Source organism: Chinchilla lanigera, unplaced genomic scaffold, assembly GCF_000276665.1.
Source record: "Chinchilla lanigera isolate Chin_1 unplaced genomic scaffold, ChiLan1.0 scaffold00074, whole genome shotgun sequence".
Taxonomy (NCBI): domain Eukaryota; kingdom Metazoa; phylum Chordata; class Mammalia; order Rodentia; family Chinchillidae; genus Chinchilla; species Chinchilla lanigera.
The window spans coordinates 9,790,520-9,807,685 of record NW_004955475.1 but is presented as its reverse complement, the minus strand read 5'-3'; the positions used below and the strand labels follow the sequence as shown (position 1 = coordinate 9,807,685).

The 17,166-nt window shown below is 41.3% G+C and overlaps 1 protein-coding gene across 3 annotated transcripts; it reads left to right on the top strand.

Annotated features, from left to right (window-relative positions):
* The first annotated feature begins 5,630 nt into the window (after positions 1-5,630).
* Positions 5,631-13,148, top strand: P2ry4 (pyrimidinergic receptor P2Y, G-protein coupled, 4). Of its 3 annotated transcripts, XM_005401616.2 has the most exons (3): positions 5,631-5,710; positions 5,903-6,948; positions 10,672-13,148. In XM_005401616.2, exons 2-3 carry the CDS (start codon positions 5,909-5,911, stop codon positions 10,676-10,678), a joined length of 1,047 nt encoding a protein of 348 aa, XP_005401673.1. In that variant the 5' UTR covers positions 5,631-5,710; positions 5,903-5,908; the 3' UTR covers positions 10,679-13,148. The 3 variants fall into 3 exon arrangements, with proteins under 3 accessions (XP_005401673.1, XP_005401672.1, XP_013358251.1); XM_005401615.2 differs by lacking the exon at positions 10,672-13,148 and having other exon boundaries at positions 5,903-7,145; XM_013502797.1 differs by lacking the exons at positions 5,631-5,710; positions 10,672-13,148 and adding an exon at positions 5,750-5,771 and having other exon boundaries at positions 5,903-7,145.
* Positions 13,149-17,166: the final 4,018 nt, after the last annotated feature.

Here is a 17,166-nt window from a genome sequence, read left to right as displayed (position 1 = left end):
TTTAGTGCAGGGCATCCACTGCTCTGTTCTACTGGTACATTTCTCCCAGGAGGCCTGTGGAGTCACCCACTTTCACTGTGTCTCGGTAGATTCCATCTCCCTTTCTCTAACCATAAGCCAGGAGCTGGGGATAAAGTGCATATTTCCTCTTTCTTCTTTATGCATTGTGGTCTCTCTTTAATTTCTCCATAGGCTACAATTTTCCCTTCAGATTTTCCTGGGTCCCACGGATCGAACTCCCTCTTTCCTTTTTTCCCCAAATTGTTATTTTTCAGTGTCTGGATTCCAATTCTTGAAGAGGCTGGTAGTTGCTGCTTACCACTCTGCCATCTTCCCAGAAGTACTGCAAACGTTGTCTTAAAGTAAAAAAGGGGTGAAGACATAGCTCTGTTCTCCCTGGGTTCAATCCCCAGCATCATAAACCAACCAACAAACAACAAAACCACAAAAACCTTACACAGTTGAGATATTTTATGACTTACAAAATCTTTCCTCACCTTTTAACCAATCCATATTGAGAAAACCCCCAAAACTTGGTATTATTATTATTTCAGTGGTGAGGACACTAAATTACAAAGAGGTGCTCAGGGCCCTATAACTAATAAGCAGAAGAATAAGGATTTGAACTCAAGTCCATCTGGCTCCAAAAACCTTGGCAATTATTATTGCTTTTTAATACAATATAACAGCAGTCAGCTGCTGGGGACTCAGTTATGACTGCTCCTCCACTCCTACATTTTATCCCACCTATCTCCTGGCCACAGGGCAAGAGCCCCAGTTTTCCTCCATCTAGGTTTCCAGGCCTTCCCATAGATCTGGGGTCCAGATTCTAGAGCTTTCTTTACAGGCTTGCCTCCTCTTCTCACTCCCAGGATACATCTGGGCAACACTTTCAGGACTCGAGGATCGGGTTTAGAGTCTTCATTACTTCCCAGCTTCGCTCACAATGGATTCTGCTGCAGCCTGCTCACTCCTTCCCAAGAGCACTGCCCACTTCATGCTCACAGTCCTCTGGACCCAACTTACCTCGTGAGCCTGAGACAAACATGCTGACTGATGCCTTAGCTAGCTCTAGGGGTCACAGACCCACAGCTGCTGACAGTTTGACGTGCCTTGGCTTTAGGCGCTCAAAAATCTGGACTTATTCTCTGTACCTTTTCCATTGTGCACAGATCAGGGTGTCTGGAGCAACCAGGAGAGATGAGGTGCTGAGCAGGAAAAGGTGGCGTCTGTTAAGGGAAGCTTATTGGCTAGCATCTGTAAGAAGGCATGAACTGCCCCCTGGCCATCTCCTCTTACATGTGCCATAGGCATCCGAAAAACATTTTTTGTGGTACTAGGAATTGAACCCAGGGCCCTCACACACTGAGCTACATCCCTAGCTCTTTTGTTATTTTTGTTTTTGAGATAGCGTCTCTCTAAGTCATGCTAAGTTACCAGGCTAGCTCAAATTTGCAGTCCTCCTCCCTCAGCCTCCCAGAGTGCTGGAATTACAGGTGCTCAGCACCATGCTTGCCCAGTTTTTGATTGGGTCTTCTATCCTGGGATTTTTTTTAGTTCTTTATATATTCTAGATGTGAGTCCTCTGTCTGAGGAAGAGCTGACAAAATTTTTTCCAATTCTGTAGGTTTTCTTTTCTCAGCATTTCTGGGCTGAAATGAACTCCTCATCTTTCTCCAAACTTGCTCTTCTCTCAGCCTTCCCTACACCTGTCAACAGTGTGTTCATTCTTCTATTGCTCTGGTCAGAAATCTCAGAGTCCTTAAACATTTTTTTGTATCTCAGTTTATTAGTACATGTGTGTAGTACATAATGTTTACATTCCTTGTGGATTGTTGGTTCATGTACATAGTGCATGTTAATTCCTTTTTCATCCCTTTCCCTTCCTCCCCTCCACCCACTTGCTGATCCCCTTCCTTTTTAAAATACATGTTTGCAGTATATAATGTTTATATTTTTGTGTGGAGTTGGTCTATATACATAACACATCTCAATTCCTTTTTATTCCATCCCTTATCTCTCCTCTCTCTTACCTAGCTTCTATCTTCTGGTTCCCTTCCTTTCTGAGAATGATCTACTTCCCTACTTCCTATTATCTGTCTTTTATTTTGCTATTTATTTCTACACTGGATTACTTATAAAGAGAAACCGTGTGATATTTAACTTTTTTCTCTGATTTATTTCACTTCACATTATGGTCTCAAGGTGCATCCACTTTCCTACAAATTACTCAAGTTCATCCTTCTTTATGGCACAGTAGTGCTCCACTGTGTGTAAACACCACATTTTCTTTACCCATTCATCTGTCGATGAGCATGTGGCCTGTTTTCAAGATTTAGTTGTTGTGAGTCATGGTGCTATAAACATGGGCATGCGTGTATCACTGTCATAGGATGTCTTCAATACTTTCAGAAACATACTTAGAAGGGGAATATCTGAGTCAAATGGAATTTCTAGCTTCAGTTTTTTGAGGAATCTCCACATTTATTTTCATAGTAGTTGTACTATTTTCTATTCCTGTAACAGTGTAGAAGAGTTACTTTTTCTTGCAGCCTCTCCAGCATTTCTTATTATTTGAGTTATTGATGATGGCTATTCTTTCTGGGATAATATGGAATTTCAACGTTATTTTTATTTGCACTTCTCTCATGGCCAGTAAAGTTGAGCATTTCCTCATGTATCTGTCAGCCATTTGTACTTCTTCTGTGAAGTGTCTATTCCTTTTGCTTGCCCATTTTTTGATTGGGTTTTCTATGTTGGGATTTTTTTTTAGTTCTTTATGTAGTCTAGATGTGAGCCCTCCGTCTGAGGAATAGCTGACAAAATGTTTTCCAATTCTGTAGGTTTTCTTTTCACTATATTGGATGTTTGTTTTGCTGTGCAGATGCTTTCTAACTTGATGTGATCCCATTTGTTTTTTTGTCTCGTTTTATTTATTTCTGTTTTTTTGAGTCAGGGTTTCACTATGTAGCTTAGGCTGCCCTTAACCTCACTATGTAGCCCAGGCTGGGCTTGAACTCACAGCGATCCTCCTGCCTCAGCCTCCCAAGTGCAAGGATTATAGGGATGTGCCACCACACCTGCCTCTGATCCCATTTTTTGATTCTTGACACTATTTCTTATGCAACTGGAGCTCTGTTCAGAAAGTCTTTGCCTATACCCATGCCTTCAAAAGTTTTACCTATTTTGTCTTCCAGCAGGTTAAGGTGTCCTGGTTTAACATTTAGTTCTTTGATTTTGATTTCAGTTTAGTACATGGTGAGAGATACGGCTCTAGATTCAATCTCCTGCATGTGAATAGCCAGTTTTCCCAACACCATTTTAAAAGAGGCTATCTTTTCCTCTGAGTCATTTTGACTCCTCTTTCTCACACCCACATCAGTAAATCTTGTCTCGCCTTCAGAATCTATCTAAAATTTAACCACTTTTTGTCACCTTTGCTACTGCGTCCAGGTTGCCATCATCTCTATCGGCAACAGCCTCTTGCCTGGTCATTCCTGTGCCTCCAGCCCTGCTGTCTATTTTCAGCATATAGTCGGCTAGTGGGCCCTCTACAGTAGAACTCTAACCACGATACTTTTTCCTATTAGCCTTTTTGTATAAGCCTTCCGTTCACTCGGTAAAACCAGTACCCTCCCAATGGCCTCAGAGGACCTTCATGATCTGGTCCCTGACAAATTCTCCGACTTCATCTTCTGTTTCCCTTTCCTCACAATACTCTGTCCTTATTCAGATCACCCCAGTACTTGAAACAGCAGTTCTCTCTTTCTCTTGTGTTTCCCTATTTCCCTTTATCTTCTTGTCTTTTCCTATTTCCCTTTATTTTTCCCTGTAACAGTGATCACAATCTGCATATTTTACTCATTAGCTTTATTACCCCCCAGCAGTATGTAAGCACCACTAGATTAGGAGGTAGTGTTTGTTTTGTTCACTCATGATGCTTAGAACTAAACTAGGCACACAAAATGCCCTCAGTAAATATTTGTTGATCCTTCTATGGATCACGGCCAGTTGCTTAGAGGGGCAACTAAGCATGCTGGTTAAGTCATGGATCATAGAGTCTGGTCCAAAGGCAGGCTTACCTGGTTTCAAAAATTGATTCTATCACTAATTAGCAAAATACATTACCCAGGCCTTAGTTTTATCATCAACAAAGTAGGGACAATAATAGAACCTACTTCATAGATAGTCGGTGGAGTCATCAATAACTATAAAATCCTTAGAACAGTACTCAGCACATAGTAAAGGCTGTATAAACATTTGCTATAATTATAAGCATATGGAGTTAAAATATATGAGGTGTGACACAAAATAGGGTTCTATTTAATTTTTTTAAAAAAAATTATTACAGTAAAAAACACATTGCCGTTAACCCCCTCAAAATATTTCCCCATATTTCAAATATGCTTATCTACTTGTTCTTGCTACTTTAAAGATAATTTTATTACTGTGTTTGTGATACATATACATACAGAATCTTTTTTATTTTAAATAGAAAAAAATTTCAAAATAAGATAATAGGAGGGTAACAATGGTTAATACATTGTGCATTGTTATCTTTAAATTAATTACTCAGAACATAAGATATGGGCATTTAATTGTCCAAATAATATGAGCACAAACCTTTGTTTTCAGTGAACTGAGAGAAATCAGTAGTATAACTATCTTCATGCATATAGAATCTTGATCCTTTTCACTTCCCCTTTCCCTCTCTTCCCTCCCACCCTCCCCATTCCTAGAGCCCCTTCCCATCTCCACAAACCTTGCCACTTTTTGAAGCAGTTCTAGAAGTTCTCTCTCCTGAGTGTTTTTAGGTGTGCTGTCATGGCTGCCTTCCTGTCCTGAATGCAATGAAAACATTTACCTTTCATGATCACTGTCACTTTGGGGAAAAGCGAAGAAGTCAGCCAGCGCCAGTTCCAGTGAATGAGGTGGATGAGGATACATCACGATTTTTGAGCTTCTTTTTGCTTTGTATTGACTCTGAAGCAGCATTCACTGCATTCTTTTAAATCACACCTCATAAATTCACTCACAAAAGAGGACTTCCAGAACTTCTTGTGAAAGCAGCAAGAACAATGGAATAAGTATGTTTGAAGTGAGGAGGAATATTTTGAGGGGAATTATAGGCAATGTGCTTTGCTGTAATATATTTTACCACATTTTCGATCAGCCCTTATAGTTTAGATTTTCTAAAATCTTTCTTTTTTTTTTTTTTGGTTTTTCTCCGGTACCGGGAATTGAACTCACGACCTTGCGCTTGCCAGGCAGGCGCTGTGCCGCTGAGCTAAATCCCCAGCCCCTCTAAAATCTTTCAATATGCTGTCTTGTGGTGGCCCGTGTTAAAATTTATTTCCCATGTTTCTGTTCCCTTCCACAGTTTTATATAATCTTCTTTTTAAATATAATCTTCTTGTAATTTACTTATCTCCAGGGGCCTGGCTTTTCTGTAAACTTGGATGTTTCCTTGTGTACAGTATTCCCTCCCACAATCATTTCAAAGTGGTTAAATCATAACCTTATTGGGTTACAGTTTCCCAATCTGTATGCTGAGTGGGTTGGCCTAGATAGTCTCCAAGGTCCTTTCTAGCTATGATGATCTCCAGGGATGGGACAGGACCCACCCTAAGCCCCACCCCCTTGAATTTGACCTCTAGCTTCCAAGGGAAAGGCTGACAGAGTCAACTGGGCTCAGCTTCAAGGGGATCAGGTAGGAGATGTGCCAGAGTTCTTGGGCAAGGGTGGTGATACAGCTCCTGGGCTACAGCCAGGTGGAGGGAAGGTGTCAGGGGCAAATACAGTACAGGGAACTGGGGCCAGGGCGGGAGCAGAGGTGAAGGTACAGTGGGGGAGGTCTGAGGGAAATCCAGCCATTCTTATTTCTGCCCTTTCTTTTTTCTAGGAGGCCATGGCCAGTACAGAGCCCTCGCTGTTCACATCCCTCAGCCCCAGCCCTGGCTTTGGAGATGATGAAGTGGAGCTGGAGTGCTGGTTTAATGAGGAGTTCAAGTTCATCCTGCTGCCTGTGAGCTACGCAGTTGTCTTTGTGCTGGGCCTGGGCCTCAATGCCCCAACACTCTGGCTCTTCCTCTTCCGACTCCGACCCTGGGATGCAACAGCCACCTACATGTTCCACTTGGCGTTGTCGGACACCTTGTACGTGCTGTCACTGCCCACCCTTGTCTACTACTATGCCGCCCGCAACCACTGGCCCTTTGGCACTGGGTTCTGCAAGTTCATCCGCTTTCTCTTCTATTGGAACCTCTACTGCAGTGTCCTCTTTCTCACCTGCATCAGCGTGCATCGCTACCTGGGCATCTGCCACCCGCTGAGGGCACTACGCTGGGGCCGCCCTCGCTTTGCGGCCCTTCTCTGCATAGGAGTTTGGTTGGTGGTTGCTGGCTGCCTCGTGCCCAACCTGTTCTTTGTCACGACCAGCACCAGGGGGACCACCATTCTGTGCCACGACACCACGCGGCCTGAGGAGTTCGACCACTACGTGCACTTCAGCTCAGCAGTCATGGGGCTGCTCTTTGGCTTGCCCTGTCTGGTCACTCTGGTGTGCTACGGGCTCATGGTCCACCGCCTGTATCGGCCCTTGCCAGGAGCTGCACAGTCATCTTCTCGTCTCCGTTCTCTCCGCACCATCACTGTGGTCCTCACTGTCTTTGCCGTCTGCTTTGTACCTTTCCACATCACCCGCACCATTTATTACCTGGCAAGGCTACTGGAGGCTGACTGTCAGATGCTGAACATTGTCAACGTGGCCTACAAAGTGACTCGGCCGCTGGCCAGTGCCAATAGCTGCCTGGATCCGGTACTCTACCTTCTCACTGGGAACAAGTACCGACGCCAGTTCCAGCACCTCTGCAGCGGTGGCACAGCCCAGCCCCGCATAGCTGCCTCCTCTCTGGCACTGGTGTCCCTGCCTGAGGATGGCAGCTGCAGGTGGGCATCCACCTCCCGCAACAGTAGCTGCCCTGCCCGTAGGGCAGGTAGATCGTAACATCAGAAACTGGAAAGTGAGGGGACAGGGAGTGAGTGTGGGCAGGAGTGAGGGAACCCTTTAATGACACTTGGCGAAGTGATTCGTTTGCCCTCTCCTTTTGCAGATAAAGGCGGTAGTGGTTACTCCACTGCCTCTATTTCTGTCTCTTTGTTTCTGTCCTTTCCTGGGGGGGGCCTTAGTCCTGTTTCTGGATTCTGCAAGGCTTCTCCGGTCCTTTTTCTCACTCCATTTCCCCCATGTCCTCCCACGGCGTGCATTGCTCCAGCCAGACCAGAGCATTCAACTGGAGGGGTGGAGAGGGTGCGATAATTGTAGGATTGGCCTGATTTATCTGATGGTGATAACCAGAAGCAGGAAGTAGGGGCGCTGCATATCATACATGCCATATGTGCCATGGATAGCACCCACGCCCACTTCCTGGTTCCCACTTGAAGACAGGACAGTCTTGCCTACCTAGGTGCTGAAACAGGGTGCAATCTCAGGAAGCCTGTGTGCCAGGGCTCCACAAGTCCCTGGAGGCGTGGCCCTACAGATCTGGTGAGCAGCCAGGAGGGTGGGGACCTGAGGGGCCTGAAGGGGCAGGACCCAAACTGACAACAGACTTTGGAACAGGAATGAGACTCGGCCTGCTTTCCGATGTTTGCTGAGAACATGTTTGATAGCTCTCCTGTACTTAATGAAAGCGTGGGTGGTTCAGACTGAGAGGGAGGAACTTCTGAGTCGATGGCTGCCAGGGCTGCACCCAGGGGTACAGCAGGTTTGTGTAGAGCGTGTGAAGGTGTCAGGAATTGATGTCCGGAACTCACTCTTCCCTTGTCTCTCTCCTTCCCCAGATAAACGATAAATGTGTCACCAGCTTGTTCACATCAGACTTTAGGACTTGGAGGCCGGGGCAGGGCACTGGGTCTAGGATGGTCCCTTCAGAATTTTCCACCCATTCACTTGTGTCTTTGCCCCAGCACTCTCTTAGCGCTTATGGATTTATAGGATTGGGTGTGAACATAGAACTTAGGAAGCTGCCTCCTAAACCTTGGGAAATGCGAAGTTCTTCGCAAGCATTCATGGGAAGGGTCGGCTTATACTTCCTCTGAAATTGTCGTCTAGCCAGTTGATCTGAGTTAGACCCAAGTCTTGCCTTTCTTCCACCCCAGGCTTGCCGACCTGTCTCCAATCCCTTACTTGTCTGGTGATACCAAATTCTTGCTGGCTTCTAAGAGCTCTCTCTGTCTGGATAGTTGGCTTGGGGCTGGGCAGCAGAAAAATCACTTCAGTACCCCTGTGCCCCTTTTCTGTTCTTCAAAGAGCTCCTTCTTTCTCCCTGGATGTCTGAGACCCTCCTTATCCAGGGTCCCGTCCGTTACGAGTGAATGAACTGGCCTTCTTCCCCACTGCTTACCAGTTTCCCAGGCTCGTGGCTACTGCCTAGACTGCTCCTCCTCTGCATTCTCTCCCTTTAGCCCCTCACCTCTTCTACCTGCCATCCAAGCTCAGTGGGCCTGCTCTCTCCTCCATCACTTCTGCTTAATGGAGAGCAACTGCCTGGACTTCCTGGTGTGCTACTGCGGCTGCCTTCCTTGTCGTACTCCAGCTTTAGTTAAACACATTAGCTTTCTCCTGGGGCCAATGCTAAAGGCTGGTTTGACCCACCAAAATTTCACTCCCTGCAACTTTATCTTATCTTCCTGCATTTCTAGCAAATGGTCCATAGTGACTGTTGCATGTATTTCTCTCCTTCCCCAGGCCCCAGCTCCATCCTACCCTTGTGATTACTTAGGCAGGTTACCTTGCCTCTTGCAAAACAGAGAGGATGTAAGACCCCTACTTCTCTCTGCATCATTCACAATAACACTGCTTCTTTATTTACCTTGTCTTTCTTCCCTGGAGTCCCAGAAGAAGAGTGGGTCCTCTTTCTTGTTCCTTTATTATCCTTCTTCATCATTGTCAGTCTCTTCCCTCACTGATTTCATAGATCTTAAAAACAACAAACACAATGCATTACCACTTATACCTTAACCTTACTATTTCTTTTACCTACTGTTCTATTTATCTTTATTCATTTCATTACCAAATTCCTGGACAGAATACTATAAACCCCAATTCCTCAACCAAAATCATTCCTTAACCCTCTGAACCTGATTTCCTTCTTACTTGCCTGCACTTACCAGAGCACAAATTACCTCTTAAGCAAGACCTCTAATGAGCTATTCTCTATATTTCTCTTTACCTATTTCACTTGATTCTATGGCATGGCCTCCTTGAAATTTTTAAAAAATAAAAACAGCATTTAAGCACCTCATTAGGCAACATTAAAGGCAATTTTCAGAGGAAATATACACTTTTAAAACTTACACAATGATTTTCATTTTTCCATGTTCTAAGATTTGTTCATTTGCATACAGATATTTTATAGAAGCATACTCATAGCATATGTACGTTTTAAATTCTGCTTTACCATTTTTTATTGTAGATAGTCTCCCTGTTGATACAGGCTTTTGCATTTATAATTTCAATGGTCACATAAAATTACTTCTATCAGTAGGTTACATTTTATTGGACTATTTTGTTTTCTGTGTCTTGAACATGTTAATGTGATGGATTTTTTTCCTTTATAATTCCCTCTAAGATAAGTTTCCAGGAGTGGGATTATTAGACTAAAGAGCATGAACACTTTAATGGACCATGGTTTTTGAAATGACTGCGTGGATTTTCAGTGTCATGACAGATGAGTGGTTCAGTTCCCTTGCTTTATAAGAAATACTTTTGGGTGGTTAAATATTCATTTGTTTGGCTAAATTTTTTTTAGTTTAGTTTTTAAAATTTTTATCAGCCCATGTTTGCAGTACATAATGACTGCACTCATTATGGGGAGTTGGCACATGAACAGAATACATCTTCATTCTTCTCATGTCTGCCTCCCTCCTCTTCTTCTCCTCTCCCTCCATCTCTTGGTCTGCTGCCCGTTTGCTTTGTTCATTTCATGTACGTGATTATTCACGGGATTGAACGCACTTTTTCTTATATTCGTTGTTTTTGTTCTTTGCCAGTGGGCATTTTAGTGGTATTCTTATGACTAAATGAATTTTTTTAATGTATGTGTTAGTCTTTTGTTATATTTGATCTAAATATTTATCCCATTTATTATAATACCTTAATTTAGTTCTTCATTTTATCCTCTTGATTTAGAATCATTTTCCTTCAGCTTTCCTCTTTGTGATGACTTCCTGTCTTCTTTGTTGACATTTCTTTCTTTAATTTTATTTCCTAAGTGAATAGAATTCCTGAGAGCTGTCCCAGAGTAACAGCCTTTGGGGATTATTTAATAACTACCCTATCAGATTATGGACATTTTTGGAGAGAACTATATGCAAGTGAATATTTTTAGTTGACTCATGGTCCTTGAGAATACCTCAGAAATCATGTGGGGCCTGAGCTGTCCTTTACATTCCGGGTGAGGAAACAGACGCAGAGAGATGACGTACCTATGACATACTAAATGAGGGCCAGAAGAGAGGTTGGGTCCTTGGTCTTCTGACTGCCATGGCTCCTTCCATTCCCCATGCCAACTCACTTCCAAGCCTGACCTTTCTCCCAAGCTTCACTTTTATGTCTTCAATGCCCCTGGACTGTTTTACTTATGTCTGCCATTGCTATTTCTAACTCAGGATATGAAAAATGCAGCTCTCTGAACCAGTTATCCTACCAGTTTGGCCCATTTCTGCTCATGGTATCTTCCGTCTTCAACTCACCTAGACCTGAAAACTCCCAGGTAACTTCTACTCTTTTTTTCTCCCTGTATCACTAGGTTCTGACATTGTTTTTTTGTTTGTTTGGTTGGTTTGGTTTGGTTTTGTTGTTGTTGTTTGGCTTGCTGGTTCTAGTTGGCCTTCTTTTATGGTCCCAGTGCTACCATTTCAATACTTGCTCTTATCACCATTCCCCTGACTGATTCTCATCGATTTCTAACTGATCCTTACCTCTTGTCTCTTTTTACACAAATATATCCTACACAATGCACATTGCCAGATCAACCTGCCCCAATGCTCTTCTCAGAATTTCACTCCCTTACTCAAAACGCATGGCTCTCTATTGTCTACAAGTCAAAATCTTTTAGTCAGGAATTCAAGAGGGCCTTTTCAATCTTATTTGCCATTCTTCCTAAATATAAATCTCTTCTCTAGTTAAGCCAGTCTCTTTTTTCTTTCTCCAAGTAAGACTTACAATTTCTCATCTCTGTACTTTATTTTTTCTGTCTCCAACACTGGAATGCTCTCCCTTTGGTCTCCTGCTATCCTTTTTCTACCAGTTTCCGAGGCTAGATTTCAGTCTCACTTCCTCTTGGAGGCCCTGTACACTGATGCTTGCCAACAGTGACCTTCTTGGTCACTCCAGCTGTAATTATTGCCTGTCAGTCGCTTGGCACTTTTAATACCTTTTAACATTACTTATACTATTATCTTGACTTGCTATTTACTTCTTCATGTATGTTGAATTGCCATTTACTTCTTCATCTTGAATTCTCAGCCATAAGCCCCTTGAGTTACTGTGGTAGAAAGGAAATAACATAGGACTGAAAATCCAAAGACCTAAATATGAACTCTGATCCTGAAAGTGGAGCTCAAGTGTGTCACTTTGGATGAGTCATTCAAAGTCTCTGAGCCACAGTTTCATCATCTATAAAATGAAGATCATAATCTCAGCCTTAAGCACTTCTTTAGCTTATAGTGAGGCTCTGAAAAATCTACAGAGCTAAGTAAATATAAATGGTTGTTACTGTATCATCCTATTTGCTTATTACATGGTTTTTGATATATAATGATTATATGTTAGTAATGTGGTTTATTGTTTCTTCTCCTGGGTATATTCCCACTTTAAAACACAACAAGAGCCACCAAGAAATGAAGGACCTCAGGGTTGTTAGTGACAGAGGGGCTGGGAAGGGCAATGGAAAGATGTTCTGAAGGAAAATAGGCATATCTAGCCTCTCATACTCCACTAGAGGCCACTCACAACTTGGTCTTCCTGTCAGGCTAACCTGGATGTGGGAAAGAGCAGACACATTTGAATTTTCAGTTTTCCCACACTTCTATTCCTTCATCCCATAATCCCCAGCTGATTAGGCCAAGTTACTTGATCTCTCTACACTTCGGTTTCCTCAGTGATAAGTTGGGTTGGTAATACCTAGCTGACAGGGCTGTGGCAAAAAGTCAGTGGAGTAATGAATGAAGAAACATCACATATTGTTCCTGTGGGCATCAATTTGCAACTTTAATGTAGCTAGATTGACAGCTAGAATTCTAGATTTGGAGCTGGTTCTGCTTAGAAGTGAGAATTTGGATCATGACAAAAAATTAACGTTTGATTGTGAGAAGCAGAAGGCTAAGCACGATCAGTGAAGGATGGCTTGAGTGATGGGTTGAGAAGAAATGGTTTGGGATGCTGGCATTTGCATCAAGGAGGAAGAGAGTTTCAAAATGAGGGATTTTTAAGTTATTTTTCAAAAACTAAATAATTTGAATGAAAGAAAAAAAAGATTATGAAAGTAAACAAAAGCGTTACATACCTAAGAGGATTTAGGGAAGGTAAGATACTCAGAAATAGTTAATAAAAATATTTGATTCCCTGCCAGTTTGGATGTATGCATACACAAGTTGTCAACCAACGGCACTGACTAAAGACCATTAACAAAGAACTTTTGTGATAAAGATCTGCCTACATGTGTGTATACTCCTCTTTCACTCTGAGATGCTAGATGCTCTCATTTCTTTCCAAAGATATTAGAATAACCCACTGACTGGGTTACTTCACATAATCTCTAGGGCTGTTATTTCCAGGAAGAGCTGAGACACGGCAAAAGGAAAGTGCAAAACTTCTTGAGCACAAAGTGTAGGTGTCTGTCTTATTTCTGTTTCCCACAATGCCTGGCCCATTATAGGTAATCAACAAATATGACTGAACAAAGTGAATGAATGAGTGAATGCCTGAGGCTGTCAGGGCCATAAATTATCGACAAAAATCTGGCCCCTAAATAGATAAGGACCAGTCTACCAAGTGAAAAACTAGCAGAAAACTGAACTGTCAATAGTAGACTCAAAAGCAATTTTTTTTCTTTCTTTCTTTCTTCTTTCTTTCTTTCTTTCTTTCTTTCTTTCTTTCTTTCTTTCTTTCTTTCTATTCTTTTTTTCTCTCCATCCTCTTCCCTCCCTACTTCCCTCCCTTCTTTTCCTCCTTCACCTCCCTTTCTCTCCCTTTCCTTCCCTTCTCCTCACCTGTCCTTTCTCTTTCCCTCTCCCTCACCCTCCCTTTCCACACCCACCTCTGTGCTTCCGTCCCTTCCTCCCTCCCCCAGGTGATCTAATCCACTTTTAAGTCTTTACTGTATTTTCTGCAGATTCTATCTCTTCCCAGAATCATATTTACAACTGCCAGTGGATTTTCTGACTTGGATACCTGGTAGACATAACAGATGAAAAATGACCCAATCTTACTGGTCTTCTTTCTCCCTTGACTTGATTGTGGCCCAGACTTTCCATCAAAATAAACAGTACCACAGTTAAACCATTTTTTGTACTGATTCTTCACATATTGGTAGTTTTGGTATGTCAGAGATGGTTTTAGCAAACTTTAATGGGTATTTAAACATTTGTTTTTCAAAATTTGGGTTTTTAATTTTTGATTTGTGGAGATATTGCCAAACAGGCCTGGAAGTGACATATAGACCCATCAACAGATAAATGGATAAAGAAAATATAGTGTATATACACAATGTAGTACTAATCAGCCATAAAGAAGGATAAACTTGAGTCATTTGTAGGAAAATGGATGCACTTTCAGGTCATAATGCTAAGTGAAATGAATTAAATGCAGAAAGCTAAATACTGCATGGTTTCTTTTGTATGAGGAATCCAAAATATAAATAATTAAAAGAGCGAAAAAGAAGATAAATGATAGGAAACAGGTAGGTTGGACTTTGTAGAGCTGGGGAGGGGATCCGGGAGTGAGTGAATTAAAAGATTAATAAGCAGTATGTATATGTACCAGTTCCCCAAGATGAATGTGCTTATTATGTATCACAAACAGACACTCATAAAAAAATTAGGAGTAAAACTTTTTAAAATGTATGGAGTAAAACCCCACATCTGAAAATGTATGAATTCTATTTTTTTGAGTTTTAAAACTTGCTTTTCATTATTACAATGCAATGCACTGTTTTTACAGAAGGATCTGAAAATAACGACAAGCAAAAAGAACGCTATAGGTCAGGCAAAGTTTTCTCAAGATCCAAAAAAAATCCCCAATAATCATACGAAATAATTGACAAACTAGGCTGCATCCAAGTTTTTAAAATTTGCTGGAGGCGACTGTCCAGCGCAGAATTCCAAATAATTTATGTAGATGTTCCATCCTCAAGGAAGGAACCACAATTTCCCATTTCTTAATGGGAGCTGTGCAGAGACTTCCTCCCAGAGTACAGTAAGAAAAGGGCGGTAAAAGCGTAACTGTCCAGTGGAGAAACTTGACTAATACTTTTTCACCCAGCGTCCAAGGTCACCATTGATACCGAAACATCATGCTGTATTAGGTACTGTGCAGTGATGCGATGGAAATGACTCATCGTCTCTGTGGTCTTCCTCCCTAAAACCCATAACCCCAGTCTAACCATGATAAAAATACCATACAAATTCCAGGAAAGGGGCCTCCTACAATGTACTTGATCAGCACTCCTCAAAACTGTCAAGGTCAAAACAAGGAAAATCTGAGAAGCTGTTGAAGACTAGAGGAGTCAAAAGACACATAATACTTAATATAGTGTGGTGTCCTGAATGGGCTCATGGAGCAGTAAAATGAACTTAGGTAAAAACTGAGGAAACCTGAATAAAGTATGGTTAATACTAATGTATCAAGATTGATTCTTGCCAGGTGTGGTGGCACGTGCCTGTAATCCCAGCACTCTGGAGGCTGAGGCAGGAGGATCGTGGCAAGTTTGAGGCCAGCTTGGGCTACAAAGTGAGCTCAAGGCCAGCCTGAACTGCATAGTGAGACCCTGTCTCAGAAAAAGACAGAAAAATAAAAGAATATTGATTCTTTAATTAAACTTCAATAATTTGTAGGAAAATGGATGCACCTTGAGGTCATAATGTTAAGTGAAATAAATCAGACACACGAGCTTAAATATTGCATGGTTTCTCATATAAAAGAAATTATACAACCAAATTATAAACAAAGAGAAAAGTAAAAAAATAATAGGAAGTAGGGAGATAAATCTTTCTCAAGTGGGAAGGGATTAAGAAAGGGAGGGAGAGGGAGGGAAAACAATGTTATACTCACTACCAACTCCACACGAGGAATATAAATATTATATGCTGCAAACACGTATTAATAAAAAATTATAACAACTGTATACCATACTAATATAAGGTGTTAACAATAGGGGAGCTTGGGTGTGGGGTATATGGGAATTCTCTGTACTACTTTTTCAATTTTTTCAGTAAGTCTAAAATTATTGCTATATACATATATATATATATATACACACATACACACTCACACACACACAAGATACCTAAGATAATTGAACTACTCATTTCTATTGGCTTATTGAAAGGAACAGTTAATGTTTAATTATTTGATCAATCTTGCATACCTATAGCTGGTTATCTGAGTAACTACTTTGGAGATGACAATAAGTAATACAACACCCACTGTTGATTTCCTGTCATCTTGTTTTGAAATTCTGTATCATTTTTATAGTGTTTGTCTGCATTTTTGTTATTTTAATTTTGTTCTTTTCTTTTTAAAATAAAAAATAAAATTATTAATAACAATAAAATCTATGATAGACATTAGATTTATTTATTTTACATATGTTAAGCTCTTCTTTCACTTTTCAGCATTTTGTTTGTGTTTTTGTTTGCTTGTTTTTTGTGTTTTGAGGCAGAGTCTCACTATGTAGTGCAGGCGGCCTTGAACTCCTGGCCATCCTCCTCCCTCAGCCTCCTGAGGGCCAGGACTACAGGGGTGCCACCACCACGCCAGGCCTCAGCTTTTAAGATGGAGATACAGCTACTTTTTTCCGCTGTCCTGGGAACTGTGCATACTAGCAATCGCTCTACCACTGAAATACCCCTTTATCCCCCTCTTCTCTTCTTACTAATAAAAAATTTCAAAGTGGTAAGTTCTCCTCTTTGTACTGATTTGACAGCAACTCATACATTTTTAAATAAATTGTGCATTTTGCAATCATTTTCTATCCGCAGGCAAGTTGCAAAGATGATGACAGAGGTCCTTTACACCCTTTCCTCAATGTCTTCTAATAGTAACACCTTGTAGGACCACAATACATTTGTCAAAGCTGAGAAATTGGCATTAATTTACTATTAATTAAGCTCCAGATTTTATTAGGGCTGCACCGGTTTTCTTACTAATGTTTTTTCTCTGCCCCCTCATGCACTTCTGGATATCCGGTGTATTTAGCCATCACATTTCCTTGGTCTGCCTGCACTCCATGGCAGCTTCACACTCTGTCCTCGTTCTCACGACTTTGATGATTTTGAGGAGTACTGGCCAAGTATTTTGTAAAATATCCCTCAATTTGAGATATTTTAGGAATACAAAGTCACTGTTTTTCCCTTCTGACATTTTTTTGTTTGAAATTGAGTTGCCAAGTCTAGCCTGTCCTTGGAGGGGGGCAGGGGATGAAGTATCATCTCTTGGAGGGGGAGGTGTCCATATATATTATTTATACAGTACTTCTTTTGTAAAGATTTGTCTCTTTCCTACCATTTGTTCAAATACTCAATGCTCTGTTTATATCAATATTGGTTCATGTGCTATATATAATGTAGTAGTACTGATTAGTATTTATAAAATATTATTTATATTATAAGCTCATTATTACAGTGTAACTATATTATTATAACTCAAAGTATATATCATTAGCTACATTAACAATATATTTGGATTATAATACAATATTATGCTATTTGTCTTGTTGCTCACATGGTTCTGGGTTAGGTCATTGGGAGTCTTTTCAGATTCTCTTCTGTCCACTTGACATACTTCTGTCCTTTCTTTTCATTGTTTTATTTTTACTCTGCAGTCTAGGCTGGTCTTGAACTCACTGTGTAGCCCAGGCTGGCCTCAAACTCATGGTGATCCTC

What these genes read in the sequence shown, in the direction of transcription:
- P2ry4 (XM_005401615.2), top strand. Translation starts at nt 5,909, where the DNA reads ATGGCCAGTACAGAGCCCTCGCTGTTCACATCCCTCAGCCCCAGCCCT.